The 24371-nt window shown below is 35.3% G+C and overlaps 1 protein-coding gene across 5 annotated transcripts in view; it reads right to left on the bottom strand.

Annotated features, from left to right (window-relative positions):
* The window catches only part of Usp34 (ubiquitin specific peptidase 34), a 269176-nt gene that overhangs the window by 104022 nt on the left and 140783 nt on the right, over positions 1 to 24371 (bottom strand). For all 5 annotated transcript variants that reach the window (XM_087216017.1, XM_087216020.1, XM_004867234.4 and 2 more), the window contains 8 exons: positions 24177 to 24331; positions 22157 to 22270; positions 20183 to 20282; positions 19796 to 19955; positions 16699 to 16825; positions 16463 to 16610; positions 2547 to 2647; positions 2156 to 2365 (listed from right to left, as the gene is read on the bottom strand). In XM_087216017.1, the coding sequence (XP_087072143.1) occupies positions 2156 to 2365; positions 2547 to 2647; positions 16463 to 16610; positions 16699 to 16825; positions 19796 to 19955; positions 20183 to 20282; positions 22157 to 22270; positions 24177 to 24331 (1115 nt within the window). The remainder of the gene's footprint in view (positions 1 to 2155; positions 2366 to 2546; positions 2648 to 16462; positions 16611 to 16698; positions 16826 to 19795; positions 19956 to 20182; positions 20283 to 22156; positions 22271 to 24176; positions 24332 to 24371) is intronic.

The raw sequence follows: 24371 nt of genomic DNA, 5'->3' as shown, positions 1-24371 counted from the left end.
AATAACGACACCTAGGATCTATGCACATCCTCACATGTATTCTAAATCATCTCAAGATTACTTATATTAGGGCAGAGGATTTAGCTCAGTGGTTCCGCTGCCTGCCTCGCAAGTGCAAGGTCCTGAGTTTGATCTCCGGTCCCCAAAAAACAAAACAAAACAAAAAAGATTACTTATACTATCCAATACAATGCAAATGCTACGTAAGTAGTTCACATTATATTGGTTAGGGAATAATGACCAGGAAAAAGTCTGTAGGTGTTAGTACCCATATAATTTTTTTCAGTATTTTCCTTTTTCAGTTGGTTGAGTTCACAAATGTAGAACCTATAAATAATGGAGGCTGACTGTGCAGTACTTTGAAGGCAAAGGAATTTTAGAGCTGGAATTTCAAGGTGAATTTGGTCTTTCACAACCCTGGTGAAGAAACTGAAACAACTCGAGCTAGAATTTCTAGCTGGTGAAATGGCATAGAATTTATTCCTTTGTTAACACCCAATCCTTTAAAGAATGGTTAAGACTTTTTGCAAAAGCAGGGTTTGAAGGGGAAAAAAAAAATCTCCTGAGTTTTTATAACTAGATTCTGTTGTGACTCAAAGCCCTATAATATGGGACATAATAGTAAAGGTTGCTGATTTTTATTTTTTTGGTAACTCTGGTCAGGGCTGGACTAGTCTATTCAATGAGGAATCCCCATATCAACTACAGTACATTACACCTGTCACAAACAAGTTTAAATAAAATATCTATTAAATCAATGAAATGTTTCCCCTCTGATTTAGACCATACTCATCTTTTTGGGGGGGGAGGGGCTTCCAGAGATCAAACTTGGGACCTCGCGCTTGTGAGGCAGGCGGCAGAACCACTGAGCTAAATCCCTGGCCCCTAGACCATAATCATCTTAATGGCCTATAGACTGATTCTCAAACCTCTGGTGTTGTTTTTCTAATGCATCCTCTACAGTAACATCTAAATTTTTTTTTTTTTTGTACCGGGGATCAAACTTGGGACCTTGTGCTTGCGAGTCAGGCGGCGGAACCACGGAGCTAAATCCCTGGCCAACACCTAAATTTTTTTTCTAAGAGCTTAAGAAAGATCTCATACTTTTGCTTATGCCACCCTGACACTGATTTATGTTACAAAGAATAAAAATCACATAAGGTTCTTCGTGGTAAGGGCTATAATCCCCTCCACCAAAGTTTAAAAATAAAAGACTATAATCTCCTTTTTTGCACTTGTATCTGAATTATTCTACACTCCTAACTCATCCATGCCATTCACTTTTCGGTATATCTGTAATACTTTTCTTTACTCCTAGTAAGGAGTAGCTAGACCCAATTTAAACAACTTCCCTTTTGAAAAAATTTGCAGATTTTTGTTCCTTTCCTAATGTTCCCTTAGTACACTGCATAAAACACTAAAATTTTCTTCCTGGAGAACTGAGGAATTCTTTTACTTTTCTATTCTTTTAAATCACCAAAACAGTACTGATATGAATTAAAGGGCCAGTAAGTATTTATGGCATGAAGTAAGAGGTGAGGAAATGGTGGTTCATGATCATCATTACTCATTTTCTTTTTTTTAAACTTTACTTTTTATTAGTGCATATTTGTCATAAATTTTTCTACTTAAGGGAGATTTCTTAAGAATGTGTCACAAGAGAAATAAGGCATGGGCATTAGAGGACTCAAGAGCAGCTACCACTACATTAATTATCAAACACACCATGGAAATACACCAAGAGGTCACAGAACATTCTTGGAGAAGAGGAAAAATCACTAGTCTAACAGGAAAAACCACTGGCTACATTACAATTTTATCTGCCATTCAATCTCAAGACTGCATAAGATACATAAATGGACGAGGTCTTAGGGTAAATCATTTTTAAGGGTATCTTAAAATTCACTCGGTTATAAACAACTACTTTACATGATCTCATACACAATTTTAACATTAAATACCATCTTTATTCTGATAACATACAAATGTACTTGTCTAGAGAAACCTCTTCTCTGAGGTCCAAACCTAACTTCAAAAGTTAACAAATAAGTAGGTTACTAGGTTTTACTGCCCTTCAAGAAATTACTGAGAAAATTATTTTCCTCTGAACAAAAAGATGAAACAAAATTATAGAACTGAAATCTGGTATACTCACCTCACTATCATCCACTGCCACTTTTCCTGAGGGTGGTTTAAACGATGCAAGCATTTCCAATAAATCAAAAAGAGTAGTTAAATGAGGTTCTTGTAAAAGCAAAAGCATTGGAATGTTGTCCTTCTGAGGGGGTGGCAGGCAAGATGCAGGCAGCTGAACACCTTCCCCTTTCCGTTCTCTCCTTGGTGCACCCAAAGACACAAATACCATCTACAAAAACAGGAGAAATAGGAAAAAAAAAAAAAAAATCACACTTCTTTGGTTTAAAAATACAATAAACCCAAAATATAAAATAACTCCAAGAACAATTTTAACAAAAACATTAAGAACTTTTTAAACTAGACCTTCATTGACTGACATTTAACACCTAACCAATAATTTATGTATTTACCTGCATATCCTTAAAACCAAGCTCATGAAGTGCTTTTTCATCATAATCTGTTGTTAATTCATGTCCAGATGAAATCATCCTGACAGGTCCCATGAGGCCACCTTCAAAATAGCAGAAAGTAGAAGCAAATTTTTTACTTGTAAACAGAAATACACATGTACAACAATTAAGTTTACAGTAACATTAACCTTAAATATTATTTGAAAAAAGGGCAGTACTAAGCAAAATTCCTACATGTTTTGTGTTGCTGCGGTTAGCTTTATGCAGTAAAAATTACAAGACCATTCTTTTACTACCAGTCTAACTCTAGTAATTCTTACTTTTACAATACAAAAAATGTTTTGAGTAAAAAACACTACAGGGACTGTTCTGGGAACCTACTGTATTTCTCTCACCAATATATATAGAAGAATTAGATTCCTTAAAGCCTACATTACACAAGAAACTGGCATGTACTAATAATAACTGAGCTCTTTCTCCCATATTATTATCCAACCCAGTCCCTATGAAGTAAAAAATAATCTCATGGGAAAAAGATTAACTAATGACCTTTTAGATCTATTAGTTTTTGCATTTATTCAATACACTAGTTTATTTACATAAACTCAATAGATAGAAGCAACTTTTTTTCGAGAACACATAACCTTTCGGCTGCCTATACCTTCAACTTCATTTCCCAACACTTTTCCTACTTCACTATGCTTCAGGTATTATGCCTCCTTACCCTTTCGTGAAAGCATGCTCCCATCTCTAGGGCCAAGAAGCTCTTCCCCAGGAATTCACAGAGTTTATTCCATCATTCCCTTCAAGTAACTCATCAGACAGGAGGTTCCTCCTAATCACTCAATCTAAAAAGCCTCATTTCACCATTAATGTTTCACTCTGCTTTGTCTTTTTTTAAAGCACTTATTTGCACCTAGCATCGTATCTATTGCTCCTCAAAACAAACAAAAAAGTCCCCAGTTTCACCAAGGGTAGAAATTTTATGTTTACATTTGTATTCCAGGTACTACAACAAGGTAGACATTCAAATTAATTACTGTACAATGCATGAATATTTATGTATGTATGTATGTATGTACGTAGGTATGTATGTTTTTTGAGACAGAGTCTTGCCATGTAGTTCAGATCAGGCTTTAACTCACTATGTAGCCCAGGCTGGCCTTGAACTCATGGTGATCCTTCTGCCTCAGCCTTCCAGTACTATGATTGCAGGTGTGTGCCACCATGCCTGGCTAATGCATGAATTTTTAAAGGAACTGCTTGAAACAGTAGCAAAATCATGAAATGTCTGCTGAATAATTTAAACTTTTAGAAGTATCAGCTGGATATGATCACTCAACACTTGTAATCCCAGGCCTCTGCGAGGCTGAGGCACAAGGATCACAAGTCTAAGACCAGTACAGATAACTCAATACTAAGTGAACCCCCCCCCCCATAAAAGGGTAAGGATATAGCTCAGTGCATAAAGTCCCTGGGCTCAATTCCCAGTACTTAAAAAAAAACATACTATTGTACCAGGCACAGTGGTGCTTGCTTGTAATCCTAGCTATTCAGGAGGATAAAGCAGGGGATTTTTCAAGTTTGACACCAGCGTGGACAACTTAAAACTTTCAAAACTAAAATTTTTTAGTAAGTGCTGGGCATGCAGTTTACTCCAAGATTCTGGGATCAATCCCTAGTACTCAAACAAAACTGTTGAATTTTATTAAGTTACTACAAAAAAATTCCCTGGATGGGCACAAAACAACTAGCTATGAGTGAGTGAGGGAGGGCAAATACTTTCCATAACAACATAAAACATTTAAAAATAACCTCTTCATACAAATCAGAAGATTCTACAAGAAAATATTTCAAAGAGAAATGGAAAATAGTCTTTCCCATGAAAATTCATATTGGCAATTTACCCTAAGTGCAATTCTGGGTAGCTAAATCTCTGATTCTTTTCTTTCCCATATTTCTTTCTTTTCTCTTTCTTTCCTTTCTTTCTGTTTCTCTCTCTCTCTGTCTCTCTCTCTCTCTCTTAGTATCGAGAACTAAGAACCTTGCACTTGCCAGGCATGTCTTTCCCATTCTTTCTTTCTTTCTTTTTTTTTTTGGTATCGGGGATTGAACTCAGGACCTTGCGCTTTCAAGGAAGTGCCAGAACCACTGAGCTAAATCCCCAGCCCTCTTTCCCATTATTTCTAATGCAAAGCCTAGAAATCTTGGCCCTTAGAATGGATTGCTAAATATTTAATCCTATATTCTCGTGAATACTCTTATTTTTTCTTTATTTTGTTAATATAGATACTACATAGCAAACATACTTTAAACATACGAGAAAAAGGGTTTCTCTTTCTTCTTCCAAGTTGAACAAGTCATGTATTAATGCACTTTCTCAGTTATTCATTGTGTATTATTTATCTAATAATTCTTTCATCAAAATCATATCAATATAGCTTAAAATGTTCAATAGCTAGCACAGAAATTCAGCTATTACCCTTTTGGGTTTTCCTCCCAGGACTTCTAATACTGCTTAATTTATTCACACAGATAATTTCAGAATAATTTCATCAAATCTTAAGTAAAACACATTGAAAAATAAATTTATTTGACATCTCTTCTTTTTGTTGTTATAGTTGTTTTTCAAATAGGGTCTCACTATGTACTTCAGGCTGGCCTTGAACTCACTATGTAGGCTAGGCTGGCTTTGAACACTTGGCAATCCTCCTACTTCAACCTCCTGAGTGCTGGGACTTCAGGCATGTGCCATTATGCCTGGCAATATCTCTACAATATTAAGGAAACAGACACACTATGCATTTCCATTTATTCAAAGGTCAGTTTTATACTTATACATATCATATTACGATTGCTGTTAACTTTTTTTTTGTATTAAATTCTTTTATTGGTACATTGTAGGTATACAACACAATTACATTTCTCATTGGGAATTGTACCTTTATATAATGCATCTTAGTTCTTATTTTTTCCCCATTCCTAGCCCTCCCTTCATGCCCTCCACCCTTCCCTATTTACAAAGACTTTATTTCCATTTTTTCCATTTCTCAGCATTTTTTCCTTTCCCTTCTTTCCTTTCCCCTGCCCCTGCCCCTCCCACTACCCCTACCCCTTTGGACCTTTTCCTCTTATTTTACATTATCAATTATTCATTCTAATCATTGGTACATTTTAGGTATACAATATAATGACATTCATCGTTGGAAATCTGCACCTTTACATAGTCTCTCTTGGTTCTTATTTTTCACCCTTGCCCAGCCCTCCCTTCAACCCCTCCAGTCCTCCCTATTTACAAAGATTTTGTTCCTATTTTTCCATTTTCTCATATTAATCCCATTCCCTTCTATCCTTTCCACTAGCCCTCCCACTTCCTTCCCCTTTGCCCCTAAAACCATATGATTATCTCCATAGATGCAGAAAAAGCATTTGACAAAATCCAACATGCATTTATGATAAAAACCCTACAAACAATTGGAATAGATGGTCTCTACCTCAAACTGACAGAAGCCATCTATGAAAAACCAACAGCCAATATCATGCTAAATGGTCAAAAATTGAAATCCTTCACACTAAAATCAGGAACAAGACAAGAATGTCCACTATCACTACTCTTGTTCAATATAGTTCTGGAAACATTAGCCACGGCAATTAGACAAGAGAAAGAAATAAAAGGAATAAAGATAGGTAGTGAAGAAGTCAAATTGTCATTATTTGCAGATGACATGATACTCTATACAGAAGACCCCAAGAACTCCACCAAAAGTCTTCTAGACTTAATAACCAAATTCAGTCAAGTAGCTGGTTACAAGGTCAACACACAAAAATCACTAGCTTTCCTCTACACCAATGACACACTCACTGAGAGAGAAATAGAGCAAATAATTCCTTTCACAATAGCATCCAAAAAACTGAAATACCTAGGAACCATCCTAACAAAAGAAATCAAAGACCTCTTCTCTGAAAACTATGGCACTCTGAAAAGAGAGATTGAAGATGATATCAGAAAATGGACAGACATCCCCTGCTCCTGGGTAGGAAGGATCAATATAGTGAAAATGGCCATACTTCCAAAACTGCTATATAGATTTAATGCAATTCCAATTGAGATCCCAGCAGCATACTTCACGGACCTTGAGAAAACAATCCAAAAATTCATTTGGAGCAAGAAGAGACCCAGAATAGCAAAAGCAATTCTAGGTAACAGAGACATGGCAGGGGGTATCACAATCCCCAACCTGCAACTATACTACAAAGCTACTGTGATAAAAACAGCATGGTACTGGCAAAGAAACAGACTTGAGGACCAGTGGAACAGATTAGAAGATGCAGAAACAACGCCAGACACACTCAGCCATCTCATCTTTGACAAAGCAGCCAAACACCCTCACTGGAGGAAAGATAGCCTCTTTAATAAATGGTGCTGGAAAAATTGGGCTTCAACTTGCCAAAGATTAAAACTAGACCTATATCTCTCACCATGCACTAAACTAAAATCAAAATAGATTAAAGATCTAAATATTAAAATAGAAACTCTGAGCCAGTTGGAACAGAGGTTAGGTAGAACCCTTGAAGACATTGGTGCTGTTAACTTTTTAAATTCTAAGAACACTTGATGTCTTTAGTTTCCTACTCAGCAAAATAATAACTAATTAAAAGTGAGTTCTTGCTTTTAGAAGTTATACATTATATATTTCTTCAAATCATTTTGTATACTATCAAATCAGAAGAAAAATTAATGCTTGTTTATTAGTCACTTTTCCATCACTGGGACAAAATAGTCAACATCCATAACCTAAAGGGGGGGAGGCACGGTAGTTTGGCTCATGGTTTTAGAGGATTCAGTCTATGGTTGGTTCCAAGGCAGAAACAGCACAGTGGAAGGGAAAGGCAGAGAAAAACTGCTCACCCTCTGGCAGTCAGAAAAGAAAAAAGGGAGAATCCAGACAGAGAGAGAGAGAGAGAGAGAGAGAGAGACAGAGCACGCGCAAGTGCTGAATCCCTGGCACCCGTGTATGTATTCTTAAACTGCAGTTTTGTGAAACAGATTAGCAATGCAGTCCTAGTAGAGTGAGGAAAACAGGATTGTAGCCACTGTCAAGTGAAGGATGGCAGAAGCTCTAAATCTCTTACATGTTGATCTTAGAGTATCAGTGAAAAAGTTCTCAAGTATAGTTTGCAGCACAGTCAAGATGTATCTTAAGGCTGTAACTTCGATAAAATCCTGGAATATCCAACAGAAATAGTCACAGGTTTTATTTTCTTCTTCTAAACTCTTCATGATCTACCTTAACTCTCATGAGTGAACTGAAGCAGAACATTTTCTGTAGGATGAAATGAATGTCCTCTGCTAATTGAAAAAGGGCATAAAATAGGAATGTCACTAGCACGTTAATAGAGACAGATAAGAATCTGGGCCAGGTTCATTCCTGTTTTTTGTGTTTTTTGGTACTGGGGATCAAACTCAGGTCCTTGCACTTGCGAGGCAGGCAGCAGAACCACTGAGCTAAATCCCCGGCCCAGGTTCATTCCCAAAATAGAGTAGAATGGTGACAGTAGAGGTCTTCATCATGATAGCCCTCATTTCTCTAAGGTCACACTGATTTTATTGATTGTTCTCTAAGTCTGGTGCACAGCAGTGATAGTGAAATATCCTTTACTATGTTCCTGTTGACTTCTTTTGTTGAACATCCCATTTCCAGTATTGGTGCCCTTCTCACTGTTGATCTAATCTTTTGTTTTGTTTTGCTGTAATATAGTGAAGTATCTTATAGCTTCTTGAGAGAAGGTTGCTCAAGTAAAGTTTTTGATTCTTTGGATTAAAAGTATGTCTCTCAAGTGGGCACAGTGACACATCTACTGTGTCTGCTTGGGAGAGTTGAGGCAGGAAGATCACTTAGGCCTAGGAGTTTGAGTCCGACCTAGCAAATATAGTAAGTCCCTGTCTTAAAAACAAAAACTTTATCTCTTGCTGGATGGAACGGTATACACCTTTTTCCCAGCTATTCTGGAGGCTGAGGCAAAGAATCTCTTAATACAAGAGTTTAGAATCAGCCTTGGCAACATAGTGCAACCCGGTCTCTTAAAGGGAAGATAAAAATTATCTCTCATGTTTTCATACAAAACTGATAATTTGGTTGGATTTAGAATTCTAGGTTGGAAATCATTTTGTTTCAGAATTCTTGAAACATTGCTCCAGTGATGTTGTTGAGCATCTAGATGCCTTTTTACTCATCATATTCAACATGAGTTTTGGGTGTGCACAAATATTCAGACCATAGCATATGTCATACACATGAACTGTAGGCCTATCTCTTATCAAATAGAGTTCAAAATCCCAAATAAACTACTGTATTATTCATCTCACTTCTCTTTTGGAAAAAAGTCTTAAAGTTTAATTAGTGTATTTAACAAGACTGGGAAGCAAATCAGCTTTGTATTATCTTAGCAATGCATCATGTCCACAGATACCTTTTTTTAAATACTACTGAGACCATAATGATACATTTGATTATTTTGGTAAGGTAAGGTAGTCATTTAATTAAAATTTCAGAAGTATAAAAGCTTAATACAGAGTTTCTATCCATCCAGTAGCTGAAGTTTTTCTAAATAAATATTCTGTTATATAAGCTGTTGTAGTCTAATTCAGATGTGGGCCTTTTGGGAGGTGAGTGGATCACAGGAATGGGATATTCATCAGTGCATTAATCCACTGATGAGTTAATACCTAAATGTGCGTTAGGAGATGGGGGCCTTACTGAAAAAAAGCATGCCACTGGGAGTGTGCTTTTAGAGACCTTGCAAGTGCAAGGTCCTGAGTTCAATCCCCAGTACAAAAAAAAAAAAAAAAAAAAGAATCCATGCACTGGGTTACACTATAAAGAATAATAGATTACTAAATTTTACAAAATCAAGATGATTTTCTTTTTTTTTTTGGTACTGGGGATTGAACTCAGGTCCTTGCACTTGAGAGGCAGGCAGCAGAACCCCTGGGCTAAATCCCTGGCCCTAAAATCAAGATACTATTAAAGGGAAGCGGAAAGGATGTTACTAGAAAGGGTCACACAAATAGCTTCTACATATGTTACAGTTCTTCATTTGAGAGACAGATACATGGGTTTTCAAATTAAATTTTTTCATTTCACACACTCTTTGGTTTAGCATATTTCAACCTAACAAAAGCAAATACCTTTTGAACTGAAAATTCCATACCTATGTACCTAATCAATATAAATGAAATAATATACATACAAGGATATACACTGCATAATTTATAACAATAGAAACAGCCAAAATGTCCACTAACAGAGAAGAGGAAAAATAAATCATGGTTCTGCCATACAACAGAAAATTCAGATATCATAAAAAATCAGAGGGCTGGGGATGTAGCTCAGTGGCACCACGCCAGCCTGGCAAGCACAAGGCCCTGAGTTTGATTCCTGGTACCAAAAAACAAACTAAAAGAATGAGATAACTTTCTAATGTTTTCTATAGCATTAAGCACTACAAGCAAAGAAGATAAATTGAATAGTACCAAGTATAATACATATTATATATATATATATACACACACAAACACACATCCATAGATCAGTAACAATGTGTATCAGGCAAAAGGAAATAGGTAGTTTAGAGATGGGGTAAGAGGGAGACTTTTCCATATTTATTATTCTCTATGAAATATTTTAATTATTCAAGAAAAAAACTTCATGGAGGGTGTAGTGATACACACCTGTAATTCCAGCTACTTGGAAGGCTGAGGTAGAAGGATAAAAAAATTTAAAACCACTCTGGGCAATTTAACAAGGCCTTGTCTCAAAATAAAAGGGCTGAGCCTGAAGCCAGCTCCATCTGCTCCATACTCTACCAGGGAGTGGTATCTGCTTTTGGCTTAGGCCCAGATGTGTCTTAGCAGTGTCCCCAACTATTCTCTAGAGGCCATTGTGTTTGACTGGGTCTCAGGTTGTCTCGAGCCAGCCATCCTGGGACCTTCCCTTTGTTTGAATCACCAACCTTGACAAATGACCAATGCGACCACTGGGTGTCTGTTCTAAGGGTAGTTCAACTGTCCTTCCTAATACTAAAAAAAAATTCTTATTGTACTTTGGAAAGGAGTGCTCATCAAAAACAACCTTAATGACAGGAGGTGACTGCTCCCAGTGCCCAGGAGGAGGCTTCCGGGCCAACGTACCAACCCTTGCCCCAGTGCACAGGAGGTAAGCCGCTCCCAGTGCCCAGAAGGAAGCTTCTGGGCTGCCGTATCACCCCCTCTCCTAGCGCACAGGAGGTGAGCCGTGCAGGTGTCAGCAATACCACCCCCCTACAGTCAAAATGAGAAGACACATAAACAAGTCTTAAAGCCAGACTTCCAGATCACCTAAAGCAACCCTAAAGGGAAACAAGATGGAACACTCTGATACGCAACCATCTGGACTCCCCGAACTGGCAACAAAAGAGGATCTGGAAAAAATGAAATCAGAAATAATTTCTCAGATAACAGCAGAGATTGTGCCCATAGTGCAAGACATGATTAATAAATCTAGAGGACACAGATTAAAAAAATAGAGGAACATGATGGAATCACAACAAATGAAACAAATGGAATCCATGAAACAGATGCAAACAGATTTCCAGGACATTAAAAACTCCACTGAAAGCTTACATAGCAGAATGAGCCAAGGTGAAGACAGAATTTCAGACTTAGAAGATAAGGTTGCAATTAGTGAACAGGAAAAGAAAAATTGCTTTAAAATTGTAAGGGAACATGAGAAATCAATCCAGCAGCTACTAGACGATGCAAAGAAGAATAACATAAGACAGATTGCAGTCAATGAAGAAACAGGAGAGAGTGCAGATGACATAAAAAAACTGTTCACAGAAGTGATAGTAGAAAACTTCCCAAGGAGGGGAAAGAACTTGACATACAGAAAAGTGAGGCATATAGAACTCCAAATAGCCTTGATCAAAAAAAATCTACACATAGGCATATAATTGTTAAGGTTCCAGAAACCCAACAGAAGAACAAAATTCTACAAGCAGTGAGAGAAAAGAAACAAATCACATACAAAGGAAAGTCCATCAGAAACACAGCAGACTTCTCAACACAAACCCTCAAAGCTAGAAGAGCTTGGAGTGACATATTTCAAGCCCTAAAGAAAACAGCCTCCAACCCAGATTGATGTACCCTGCAAAACTATCTTTCAAAATGGATGGAGAAGTAAGATATTTTCATGACAAAAAGCACCTTAGGAACTTCATAAATAACAAACCAGCACTCCAAAGAATTTTAGCCAATATCCTAGGAAAAGACAATGAGGATCGCAACCCCAGGAAGCCCAGCAGAATTAATCTGCTGGGCGCAACAAGAAATTAATCGCACAGGGGGAGAACGTAACAAGAAGAAAAAGTCATGACAATGACAAGTCAATACATATCTGTACTGGCTATTTATCATCTTCTTGTGTCTACTTTTTAATTGGGTTGTCTATTAATTAGCTGTAAGAGTTCTTTATATATTCTGGTCTTAGGTTATATGTACTATAAATATGGTCAGTTTAAGGGCTACTTTCATTTTCTTAATGTTAAAGTTCTAAATTTTGATGGAATCTCATTTATCATTTTTTTTAATGTTTTTTGTATCCTAGGAAATTCTTGCCTACCCTAAATTCATGAACATTTTCCCTTAAAAAGTTTTACAGTTTTAGTCTTTCATATTTAGGTTCATAGATCCTTTCAAGTTATTTTCATGTATGGAAGTAAAGGGTTGAGGTTAATTTTTTACATATGGATACCAGGTGTTCTAGTACCGTTTGCTGAAAACACTCTTTTCCTCTGCTCTTGAATTGAGTTTATGTTCTATAAAATGTTAATGTTAAATCTTTCAAAACTCAGTGGACCATATATGTGTGGTTCTATTTCTAGATTGTTTTATTCCATTGATCTCTATGTCTTTCCTTATGCCAACACTGCCTTGATTACTATAGCTTTAGAGGAAGTCTTAAAATTAGGTAATAAATGTCCTCCAACACCGTTTTTTTTTTTTTTTTACTCTTCTAGGTCCTTTGTACTCCTACACAACTTTTAAATTTCAATATCCAATTCTTCATTTATAGCAAGTATACACAGACCTGAATTTTATATATATACCTTGTGTTTTCTAATCCTGCTTAATTCAAATACAAGTTCTAGGGGCTCCTAGAGATTTCTTAGTATTTTCTCTGTAGATGATCATTTCATCTACATATACAGATTTTACTTCTACCTTGCCAATCTTATCCTAATTGTGTCATTTTATTGCCAGACTATTTTGGTTTGGGCCTATGTTTCAAAGTTTAATGGACAGATGAAGAGTATGCATATCTGCCCTTCTTCCCCACCTTGGGGAGAAAGCATTGTATCTTTTCCATTCATGTAAGATGTTTTTGCTGGAAGTATGGAGTACATGTCTTTAATCTGTTGAGAAGGTTCTGTTCTTACTTCTAGTCTCCTGATAGCTTTTACCATGAACAGCTATAGAATTTAGTTCAATACTTTTTCTCCAACTACTGACAGGATCATATGGCTTTTTCCTTTCCTCTGTTAAAATGATGACTTTTGGGGCTGGATCTTCCAGTGCTGAACAAACACTGCCATCCCTATAATAAAATCACTTTCTACATACTGCCAGATCTGACTTCTAATAGTTTGTTTTCTTAAATAAATTTTTATCTATGTTCATACTTTTTTCTTCTATTATCTTTATCCAGTTTTAGCATTAGCACAATGTTGAGTTCCTAAAATGAGAGAAGTGTTCCTTCTTTCTTCTGCTTTAAATGTTTGATATAATTTATCAGTTAAAATGTATATAAGCCTGTTGTTGTCATACAGGTAGGTTTTCAAACTAGGAATACATTTTCTTTAATAGTGCTATTTAAAATTTATATTTCCTTCAAAGTCAGTTTCATTAATTTGTCTTCCAAGGTACTTCTTAGAAGTTGTCAAATTTATTTCAAAAAGGATTTTTAAAAAATGCTTTCTATACCTTTTAAATTCTGTAAAATCTGTGGTAATGTCCTCTAAATTTTGATATTGCAATTTAAAAAAATATATAATTGATATTGTGTAATAGGAAGAAAAGGTCTAAAGGAGTAGGGAAAGTGGGAGGGGTAGGGGAAAGGAAAGAAGGGAAAAGAAAAAATATGAGAAAAGGAAAAAAAAATGGAAACAAAGTCTTTGCAAATAGAGAAGGGTGGAGGGGGTGAAGGGAGGGCAGGAAAAGGGGAAAAAAAATAAGAACCAAGATACATCATGTAAAGGTACAAGATCCCAATGATGAATGTAACTGTATTTTATACCTAAAATGTACCAATAAACTTAGTGGGAAAAAAAAACCAAACAAAAAATAAACCTTAATCTATCTTTTATTTCTTGAATAGTTCTCTTCCACTGAAATGCCCTGGTGAGGTTAGTTGCTGGTCTTCCTTCTCTCCTAAATCTGAGTATTTTCCATCTTGGTAAGTGAAAATACTATAGATGTGTTTAAAAGACTGGATGATTTGCCTATACTGTGTAGGAAATTATCTCCTTAGTTACCAAGTGGAACTGTCAGCAGACTTGTTCATGGGATTAAGAGTACTGCAGTTTTAGATTAATAATTTCCAGACTTTTATTTAATGTGCACTCATGTACAGATCATTAAAAGTTTTAAAATAAATGAGTAATCAGTATTTGATAAAAAAATTAATAAAAATAAAATGGCTGAGGATATAGCCCAGTCAGTGGTAAAGTGCTTGCCTAACACTTATGAGCCTAAGAGTTCAATCCTTACAGGAAAAAAAAGAAAAGAAAAAATATTTTCATTTAAGATCAGATACTTTGTGGGCACAGTAGCACACGTTTGTAATCCCAGCTCTCTAAGGGGCTGAGGCAGGAAGATCGCAAGTTTGAGCCCAGCCTGGACAATTTAGGGAGATGCTGTCTTTATAAGAAAAAGAAAATAGTAAGAAAAAGCTGGAGATGTAGCTCAGTGCAAAGGCTCTGGGATCAATTCCCAGTAAACTTTTCAAAATATAGCCAGGCATGGCAGCGCTCGCCTGTGATCCCAGCATTCAGGAGGGTGAGACAGGAGTATCTCCATGAGTTTGAGGTCAGCTTCAGCTACATAGTGAGTTCAAGGCCAATCTGAATGGCATAAGGAGGGAGACCCTGTCCCAAAAACAAAAAAAGAAACAAAGGGCCAGGGATTTAGCTCAGTGGCAATATGCCTGCCTTGCAAGCACAAGGTCCTGAGTTCAATCTCAGTAACAAAAAAGCAGAAAACAAGCAAACAAACAAACCCAACAACAAACAACAACTAAATATATATAGGATGAGTATCCCTTGTCTGAATATATACACATTCAGTAGACATTTTAGAAGAGTTTCAGATTTCAGAATTTTTTAGATTTTAAAATGTTCACATGGATTTGACTGGCTAAAAATCCAAGAACTGAAATGTTCCAAAATCAGAAACCTTTTGAGCATCAAGTAGGGATTAAAAATGGTTCAGATTTCAGAGTATTTTCAATTTTCATGAGGTATGCACAACCTATATGCAAAAGGTTACTTCAAACAAATTATAAGCAAAAATCATTTTCATGATTTTTAAAGGACATTTAAAAATTGCTCATATTCTATGGAAAAGCAGTAAGAAATCCTCAAAGAGTTAAAGTAATGGAGGTATCCAACATATTTTGGAGGTCCACAGGAAACATTTCCTGATGTTTTTTATTTGTTTTTTTTTTTTCTTTGGTACCGGAGATCGAACTCGGGACTTCGCGCTTGCGAGGCAGGCGCCGGAACCACTGAGCTAAATCCCCGGCCCTTCCTGATGTTTTTTAGAAGAGAGGCACAGATTAAATGGGAAAGTGTATTATTTAAAATAAAAGTGCAATATATCAAAGAGGCAGACGCTGAGCATGGTGGCGCACGGCCTGTAATCCCAGCACTCAGGAAGCTGAGGCAGGCGGATCATTTTAAGTTTAAGGCCAGCCTGGGCTACATAGCAAGATCTTGTCTCAAAAAAATAAAAACAAAGAAGCAGAAAAAATCTAATTGGATAAAATGATTAGCATAATAATAACCTGAATTTATAAATGATGATAAAATTCTCAAATGTTTTTGGTGTCTTTTTCTGTTGTTGAGGATTGAACCAAGGGCCTTCACATTGAGCTACATCCCCAGCCCTTTTTTATTTTTTGAGAGAAGGTCTCATTAAGTTGCTAAATTGACCAGGCTAACCTCAAATTTGTAATGCTCCTGCCTTAGCCTTCCAGAGTGCTAGAATTATAGGTCACCATACCCACCTCCAAAAGTTTTTTGATGGTTATATAAAAGATCTAAGCAATTTTTTTTGAGAAACAAAGTGTTTGCAAACAACATCTCAAATACCTATTAGCAATTTTTTACCTAAAAATCAACAGTATCAACAGGAAGGGAACATAACTGGGTATCCTTTGATAGAAAGGTTCAGTGTTAGTTGCATGGTTTTGATATTTTAGTCCCCAGCAGAAATTCTTGTCAATTCCCTATAAAACAACGTTGGGAGGAAGGGCTTTTTGGAAAGTGCTTAGGTCATGAAGACTGCATTCTCATGAATGGATTAATGCTTGCATAAAAGGATTTCACAGAGGAAATTTCTTTTTGACCTTCAATATCCTGCACTGTGAGAGTCTAGCACCATTCGAGGCACCATCTTGGAACCAGAGTACAACCCTCACCAGATGCAGATGTACTGATTTTGTACTTTCCAACATCCAGAACAGTGAGAACTAAATTTCAGTTTTTTATAAATTACACAGCCTGGGGGATACAGTTACAGTAACACAAAATGGACTAAGATTGTTGCTTATATAATAGTATCTTTAAAAAAAAATTTTTTTTTTAACTTTTTGACTTACCAGGAAACTCTCCCTTTCTGCTGCTTTGGCCAAACTCCTGAAGCTGAGCTTGCTGATTTATTTGTTCTTTCTGTAAATTTTCATACCAATGAGTTACTTCAGCCCTAAGATCTGCTACCTGGTCACTAGGGTACATTTCAATAGTCATCTGAAATATGAGATGCAACCAATTTTTAAAAACCAGATATTTGTACTGAGAAATGTTATCAATTTGGAAATCCGAATTCTGTAACTACCTTGTCAGGAAGTCCAGCTGGCTGGCATACAACCCTTAAGGGCAAAGACTGTTTGTCACTCAGGGCTTTCAAATGACTACTAATACCAGTGCCTTCAATTTGCCACTGTCTCAGATGATATGCAAACCTAAAACGAGACAAAAAACACAAAGAAAGGGTACCATTTTAAATCATTTTAATATTATAGAAGTTTTTCATATTTTATAAATTGGAAAGGTCCACTGAAGGTTCAAGCACACACCATTTTATAGAACTGAATTTAAGGTTAAATTAATGACATTGAACAAAACTTAAATATATAAATACAGAGTCTAAAACAAAACTAGTACCTACTCCTAACGAAATAGTCTCCAAGAAAAACTGCTGGGGAAAAAATCCCATTGAGAATTATTTTTTAAAAGATGATACTGGAAATAAAAGGAAAGCAAACAAATAAAAACTAACCCAGTAAATGGAATACCAAGCTGTCATTCTTACATTCAAAAGAAAAAGACATTAAGAAGTCCTTATAAGAGAAATATATTCTGAAGACATATTTTTCAGATGGAAATATATTCTAAAAATTAAGAGTTAATTTCATGATTGTTAAAATTTTAAAATGCATTACAAAGACCCGTATTTCTTTTTTTTTGGTACCAGGGATCGAACTCGGGACCTTGTGCTTGCATGGTAGGCACTGGAACCACTGAGCTATATCCCTGGCCCAAAGACCCATATTTCAAAGGAAAGAGACATCTAGCATGACACTCATTAAATAGTTGTCAATTTTCTAACTCATTTTTGGTTGCTAAATACAGGATCCAGGAATGTAAATTTAGCTATAAAAAGATAATCAATCTCTAAAACTAATCAATAGCTTTGGGATGGAAAGTAAAGGGACAAATGGATTTGCCTTATTCCCTAAAAGTGATCCAGTCTTAATTCTACAACTGAGCAAAAGAGTAATTTTAAAACATGTTTTCTGCTGTATATTTCAAGACCAGGGGTTTTCAACCTCAGCACTGACATTTTGAACCCAGTATTTTTTGTTATCAGGAGAGGGAGGAGAAAAGGGAAGGTATCTCCTGTACTACAGGATGTTTAGCAGCATTCCTGGTCTCTATCCACCAGACACCAGTAGAATTCAGTTCCCAAAGCTGCGATAAACAAAAAGGTCTCCAGCTATTACCTACTGTTCCCAAGGAAGCCAAATCACTTCTGGTTGAGAACCACTGTTTGAGAGTATAACCTTATCTTTTCCTAAAAACAAAACTCTTTAAGGGATACACAAATAAAGTAATTATTTTACAATCTTAAGTCTATAAATGTTAGGCAATTTAAAATTAGTAGCAGCACAAAGCATATTAAGCAGTTGATGTAGTACAGTGGATGAAAACATCTAGATTTGTTTTTAAAATATTTTTTTGGGGGGTGGGTACCTCACAACCTCGCACTTGCCAGGCAGGTGCTGTGCCACTAAGCTAGATCCCCAGAAAACTAGTTTTTAATATTCAGTTTTACCTATTTCTTAGCTTACTAGTTACTCATAAATGAATATATAAATTTAACAGTCAGCATCAAACATGAACAAAACCAAAGATGTACATGAAGACTATCACAATAATTTTGTTTCATGAGTTAGAACAGAATTTGTAGACCTGAGAAGGGATTTGGGAGTTAAACTCATTAAATTTATAAAATGCACTGCTAAACCCTCAGAAAATAATACACTTTTATATATTTTTAAAATAAGTACCCACTACAATGCTAGATACTAGTAACATTGTGCAAATTCTGTGTTTAAAACAGACCCTTTCTTTGGGAGGCTCAGGCAGGAGGACTGGCAGGAGTTTCATGGCCAGCCTGAACTACATAGGGAGAACTTGTCTCAAAAAAAACCCAAAACAACAAAACACCACATACACACAAAAAACCAAACCCTTTCTGGGATTTTTTTTTTTTTGGCAATAGAGAAAAAATTTTGGAAGAACTGATACCGTATCATTAACAATAACCATCTCCCATAGGAAGAGAGCAATTGCAGGAGGCAACTGCAGCTCATTTTCTTTATAATTTCATGGTGTAATATTGGAATTTTATAAGGAACATTTATTGATTTTTATTAATTTGAATAAGACTGCCACATTTGCTTATTTCTTTCTTTAAAGTGGTGAATTTTATGAGGCACTATGAAGTTTCAGTGGGAAGACTCAGGAGATCTTATACACATTCTTTAAAAACACAAGAAATTATTTAAGCAGAATTTCTACAAATTATAATCATAATCAAAATAAAGAATTTCACAATCTCCAAATGTTTCAAATCACAAAGCCGTGTTATTTATAAGGAATGTGTACTTTTCTTATTCTATTTTCCCTGACATTTAAAGTACACTATCAATAAATATCAAATCTATGATTTTCAATATTAAATTAAGATCTGAAGTTGAAACAAAATGATTAAAAGTTTTTTTAACACAGTTCTTGATACTTTTACATTGCTCACAGCTAATGATTTTTAACAAAATTTCTTAATTAAAACTATCTACTTACCTTTCATTTCAGTTGATATATTCATAAATGTTAATTTGCTTTATTTCTGTATTACACAGGGTCTGTCTAAATTAATTATATAGATATTCATTAACACAGAATTTTTTTGGTCATGTTTCCATGGTAAATGGAAATTCAAAATTAAAATACTGTCTCCTAGTCCAGGAAGAAAAAAAAACAGCAAATGAAACAAATGACTCAACTTGATTCAACTTTGAAATATTATCTGATGTTCTTGATGAGAGGTCTTTTTTTTAGTAGTGGTGTTTCTGCTTTTTCAGTCATAATTAATACCTTCTTAGTGATGGAATTTTATCCAGAGAGTCCTACTCTTGCACATTTGCTCAGTCTAATATTTATCAGGAAACAACATAGCTTGTTATGTTGTGAAGTGGTATATGCTCTGAATAAAAATTACTTCTTATTACTGGCCCTCTAGTTTTGGTAAATAATGTTTTCTACTTGCCCTCAACAAAAGCTTTAATCTTATTTTATGAATACATTTGGATATGACTGCGATAAAAAGACTGCAATTCATTCTGAAAGTATAGTAATTAAAAGCTTACCTTCTCCGAAATGCTTCCAGGTGTGTCTTCAGCATAAGCAGTCCTCTTTCTATAATCATGAGACTTGAGTGGGACTCCTGTTCAAGACTGCTAGAAGCTATCATAAGACTTTCCATGCACTTACTAATAAATTCTTGCTCCTTCTCCAAACCCGTTTTACCTGAAAGCCGTATGTTTACAAATGTATTTTAATCTTATTTAGCTATATTAATGAAAACACAATGAATTGCAGTTTAACAAAATACTCTCATAAAAATTACTTATTAGATATACTTCAAAAATCACTTACTGAAAACAGAAGGAAAAAATGGAAACAAAGTGTCTGTACACAGAGAGGGGTTGAGGGGAGGAAAGGGATAAAATAAAAATTTTTTAAAAATCACTTACCATTAATATAATAGGAGTTAATATACTGAATAGCTGCTCGACTCACATCACCAGATTGTGCTCGTAAAGCAATGCCCCAAAATTGGTCCATACCACACAGCTAAGGAAGAAAATGTGATGACATCTCTGAATTTTGCTTGTCTAATGATGTAAATGATCAGATTAAAGTCTTTTTTTTTTTTTTTTTTGGAGACAGTCTCTTGCTGTACAGTTCAGGCTGTTCTTGAACCCACTATGCAGCCCATGCTGGCCTAGAACTCATGGCAATCCTCCTGCCTCAGCCTCCTGAGTGCTGGGATTACAGGCATGTGGCACCATACCTGCCCCATATTAAAGTCTTAAACACCAAACAGTTTCAATATTTTATAAAGTATTAAAAAGGAAATTTCTATTGAAGTATTAAAAAGGAATTTCAGTTATTAAATAGTAAGTGATAAAAAGTCTTGGAAATTTTCTCAGTTAGCAAGCAATTTTTAAAACCAACTGTATTGGTTCCCTAAAATGTATTTATAAAGTAGCCGACAATATGTGATGTTTAATGCCTAAATTATGGCTAAATAGTAGGACAACTCCAAGGTATGCTACAAAGGAATAAAATCAACATATAAAATAATCAACACAACAATGTTTCAATGCTTTCAAGTAAGTTACACTCATAAAACAATCCCTTCTGTGTAGTTACACAAAAAAGATTAACTATGAGATGGCAAAAAAGAATGTTTTCACTAGAAACTATAGAAACAGTGGAGAGTAAAAGCTCTCAAAAGATGGGCAGATAAGCCAGGCATGGTGGCACAGGTCTATAATCCCAGTACTCAGGAGCCTGAGGCAAGAGGATCTCCACTGAATTTGAGGCTAGCCTGGGCCACATAGTGAGTTCTAGGCCAGCCTGAACTATACACTGAGACCCTGCCTCAAACAAATAGACAAAAAACTCAACCATCCCTCCTAAAGATGGGCAAATAAGAGATATCCTTCCACTAGGTGACTGAATAGCTCTAGGTGAAGAATTGATCAATATTATCTACTTCAAAAGAGGTATTTTCTTTTAATTAGAGAATGACCACAACTTAGATAAGTCAAACCTATCTGGCTTTCTGAAATTATCAAACTGAAATTTATCATAGTGATACTGAATTTTTAAAAAACAACAAAAAAGATACTGAAATAAGGTAAAAAAATTAAAAATCAAAACATGAAAATAAAGACAACCACTCACTGTGAAAAAATGAGGTAAGAAACCAAGAAAGCATTCTAGATACCATTTACTATACAAATTAACATTAGTTTTCTGTACCTTCCTAATATAAAAAACTTCGGAAGAAAAATATGAATGTATACTAAACAAATGAAAGTTATTATTAACTACAATGTCCAATAAGAAAAACTTTTCAAGTTAAGAATGTATGCTAGAAGAGTGAATGATAATGCATTCAACAATATCTAGTAGCCACCAAAGTAGGATGATATCCCTAAGTCAAATATAAGACTAGCAATTTGTGAGAGTATTCAGTTAATAAACTGATTGCCATGTCCCACTAACTGTCATATAGTCTAGTCTAGAAGACAGGTTACTAAGAGGAACTCTACAGTTAAATTGTCCAAGAAGAACTAAAAGCTTGGCTATACCAAATGAGACAAATTAATCTTCCATTTCACAAAAAATAACTATGTTATGAAGGAAGTTCTAGAAGACTAAAAGAACATTCAGGTGGCTTCTTTATAAATCAAAGAAAGTATGTAACAGGTTTTCATTCATTACATCCAAGGTTATCTCCAGTAAGGGGGGAGGAGATAACTAAATTTGCTTTATAAAACTTTAAAAAACCAAACGGTAGCTTTTGAAAATTTAGACTAAAAGCATTTCACTTAATAAATTTAGTGCTTAGTAGAAAGATAATCTGGTAACGTAATTTAAGGAAAGTGGAAAATTCAACAAGTTAGCCTAATAAAACAGTAAGTCTAGAGCCATACCTCAGAGTTTGAACCACCATCATAGGCACTGGTAGCCAATCGAGCCAAGTTACAGAGATGCTGAAACAGGTTTAAGCCAGTCATGCTAATGGTTTCAGGTTTTAGCTGGGGCATCTTGGGAAACAAATTTTAAAGTTCCATTAGTGTGGTAAGTGAACATATTTTATTTTATTAGATAAAGGTTAACAAATTTAAATTTACTAAAAACACTGTAGAAGGAAAAATATCAGCTCAGATTTTGTGATAATTTTAAAAATTAATTTATATAATTTAATGAAAAATTCAAGCATAAATGAAACCTGCTAATGTGTTTCAATTTTCAAAATATACATAGAACTGAATTAGAGAAAATAAATAAAAATATTTTGTCATTTGCTGCATACCTATACAGTATACATTTATGATACTATATATGGAGCCTTATCTAGTTTCTGTAAAAAGTCAAAGGCTTCAAATTCAAGATAACTGAAGTTCTATCTGTAGTTAGTCTTGGATCTACTAAGAAATTTAATGCAAATGTTCTAAAACAGTGGTGGTGAATCTATGGCACATGTGCTGCAGCAGGCTGTTTGTAACATAGAAAGCTCTAAAAGGTTCGCCATGACTATTCTAAAACATTTATTTACACAAACTTATCTAAAAACTATGGTGTGTATTTTAATTTTAAAAATGTATTACAGTGAAAGACACATTGCCATTAATGCCTTCAAAAGACCCCACCCCTACCCTACATCAAACACACTTATGCTATCATTTCTGAAGCAGTTCTGGTAGTCTTTAAAGATGTGGCTTTATGAGGTATGATAAACTTATGGTGAATGCTGTAGCTTAGTGTTATCCGCAAGAAAAGCAAGCTCATAAAAAACATTACGGTGTGACCTCGTCCATCTTATTCACCAGATCTGGCACCACAAAATTTCTGGCTCTTCACAAAGTCAAAATGGCCATGAAAAGTAAATGTTTTGAATCCATTCAAGATATCAAAGCTGTCACAACAGCACAACTAAAGACACTCACAAAAGAGTACTTCCAGAACTGCTTCAGAGAGTGACAGAAGGGCCAGGGATTTAGCTCAGTGGTGCTACTCCTGCCTCACAAGCACAAGGTCTTGAGTTTGATGCCTGGTACTGGGGGAAGAAAAAAAAAAACAAATCAGAAAGTGGCAGGAATGACAGCATAAGTGTGCTCAAAGTGGAGGGAGTATTTGAGGAAGATTAATGGCAATGTATCTTATAATCTAATAATTTTACAAAAATTTAAATATTCACTGTATTTACTGATCATATCTCATATACTCTGAGAGAGATAATAAGAGTTCACAGAGAATTTTCATAATCTCTAATAAAAGAAATTAAGTCTACTGCCATTTTTCATTGAGTTTTAAAATTAAAGTGGGAATAGTTCATTTAGGAAATCATCACCTGAACCAACTGTGGCATATGTGGTGAGGAAGAATAGGCATTACATCGTTACTGTCATGAATATGCTTGCTGAAATGCCTTCCCAGGGATCTACATCTGGAAACTGGGTATTTTTGCCCAGAAGATTGATAGGAACCCAGCCATTTAAATAAGGAAGACTCCCCGGTACCCAAAAAAAAAACATAAATAAGGAAGAGTCACAGAAGACAGGCTTTGTACCTGTAGTCTTGACAACTACCTCTGCAAACTGCAAAATATTAAGGATTTTAAAAAATAAATCCCCCCAATCTAAATTTATAATTATGGTTGACTTCATGAGTTATTCTAATTATGGTTAATTTGAGAACTTTATCTAAAGAATAGAACATAGTTTACAAATATAGGCTAAGCATTCACTTAGTTATAAACACTTAGAGCAAAATCTGAGTGGCAAAAAGTTTTAAGGACTGCCAAAACCAGTACTTTGTCTCATTTTTAAAAACCGATGTCAAAAAGGAAAAAGGAAGGAAAAGAATATTACACAGTTGATATTTCACAAGATAAAAAAGGAATATAGAAAACCAGTATAAAAAAATAAAACTTTCAGGAAATGAAATTACCTTCTCCAGAAAAAGATGCTTGTAGGTTTCCATTCCCATAGCATGCTGATCTTTGCTTCGAACTTGATTTAAAAACCAATGAAGTGCATCATCATAACACTCAGAATCTTCTACTAAACAATGCCATAAAATGTCGACTTGCTCTAAACTTAATCCTAGGTAAAAATTATAAATTATACACTTTACCATTGATGT

Source organism: Heterocephalus glaber, unplaced genomic scaffold (assembly GCF_053883595.1).
Source record: "Heterocephalus glaber isolate CG9 unplaced genomic scaffold, H.glaber_assembly_v1.0 deba00001457, whole genome shotgun sequence".
NCBI classification, from domain to species: domain Eukaryota; kingdom Metazoa; phylum Chordata; class Mammalia; order Rodentia; family Bathyergidae; genus Heterocephalus; species Heterocephalus glaber.
The sequence above is the reverse complement of the archived record's forward strand: the minus strand, read 5'-3'. Positions and strand labels throughout refer to the sequence as shown.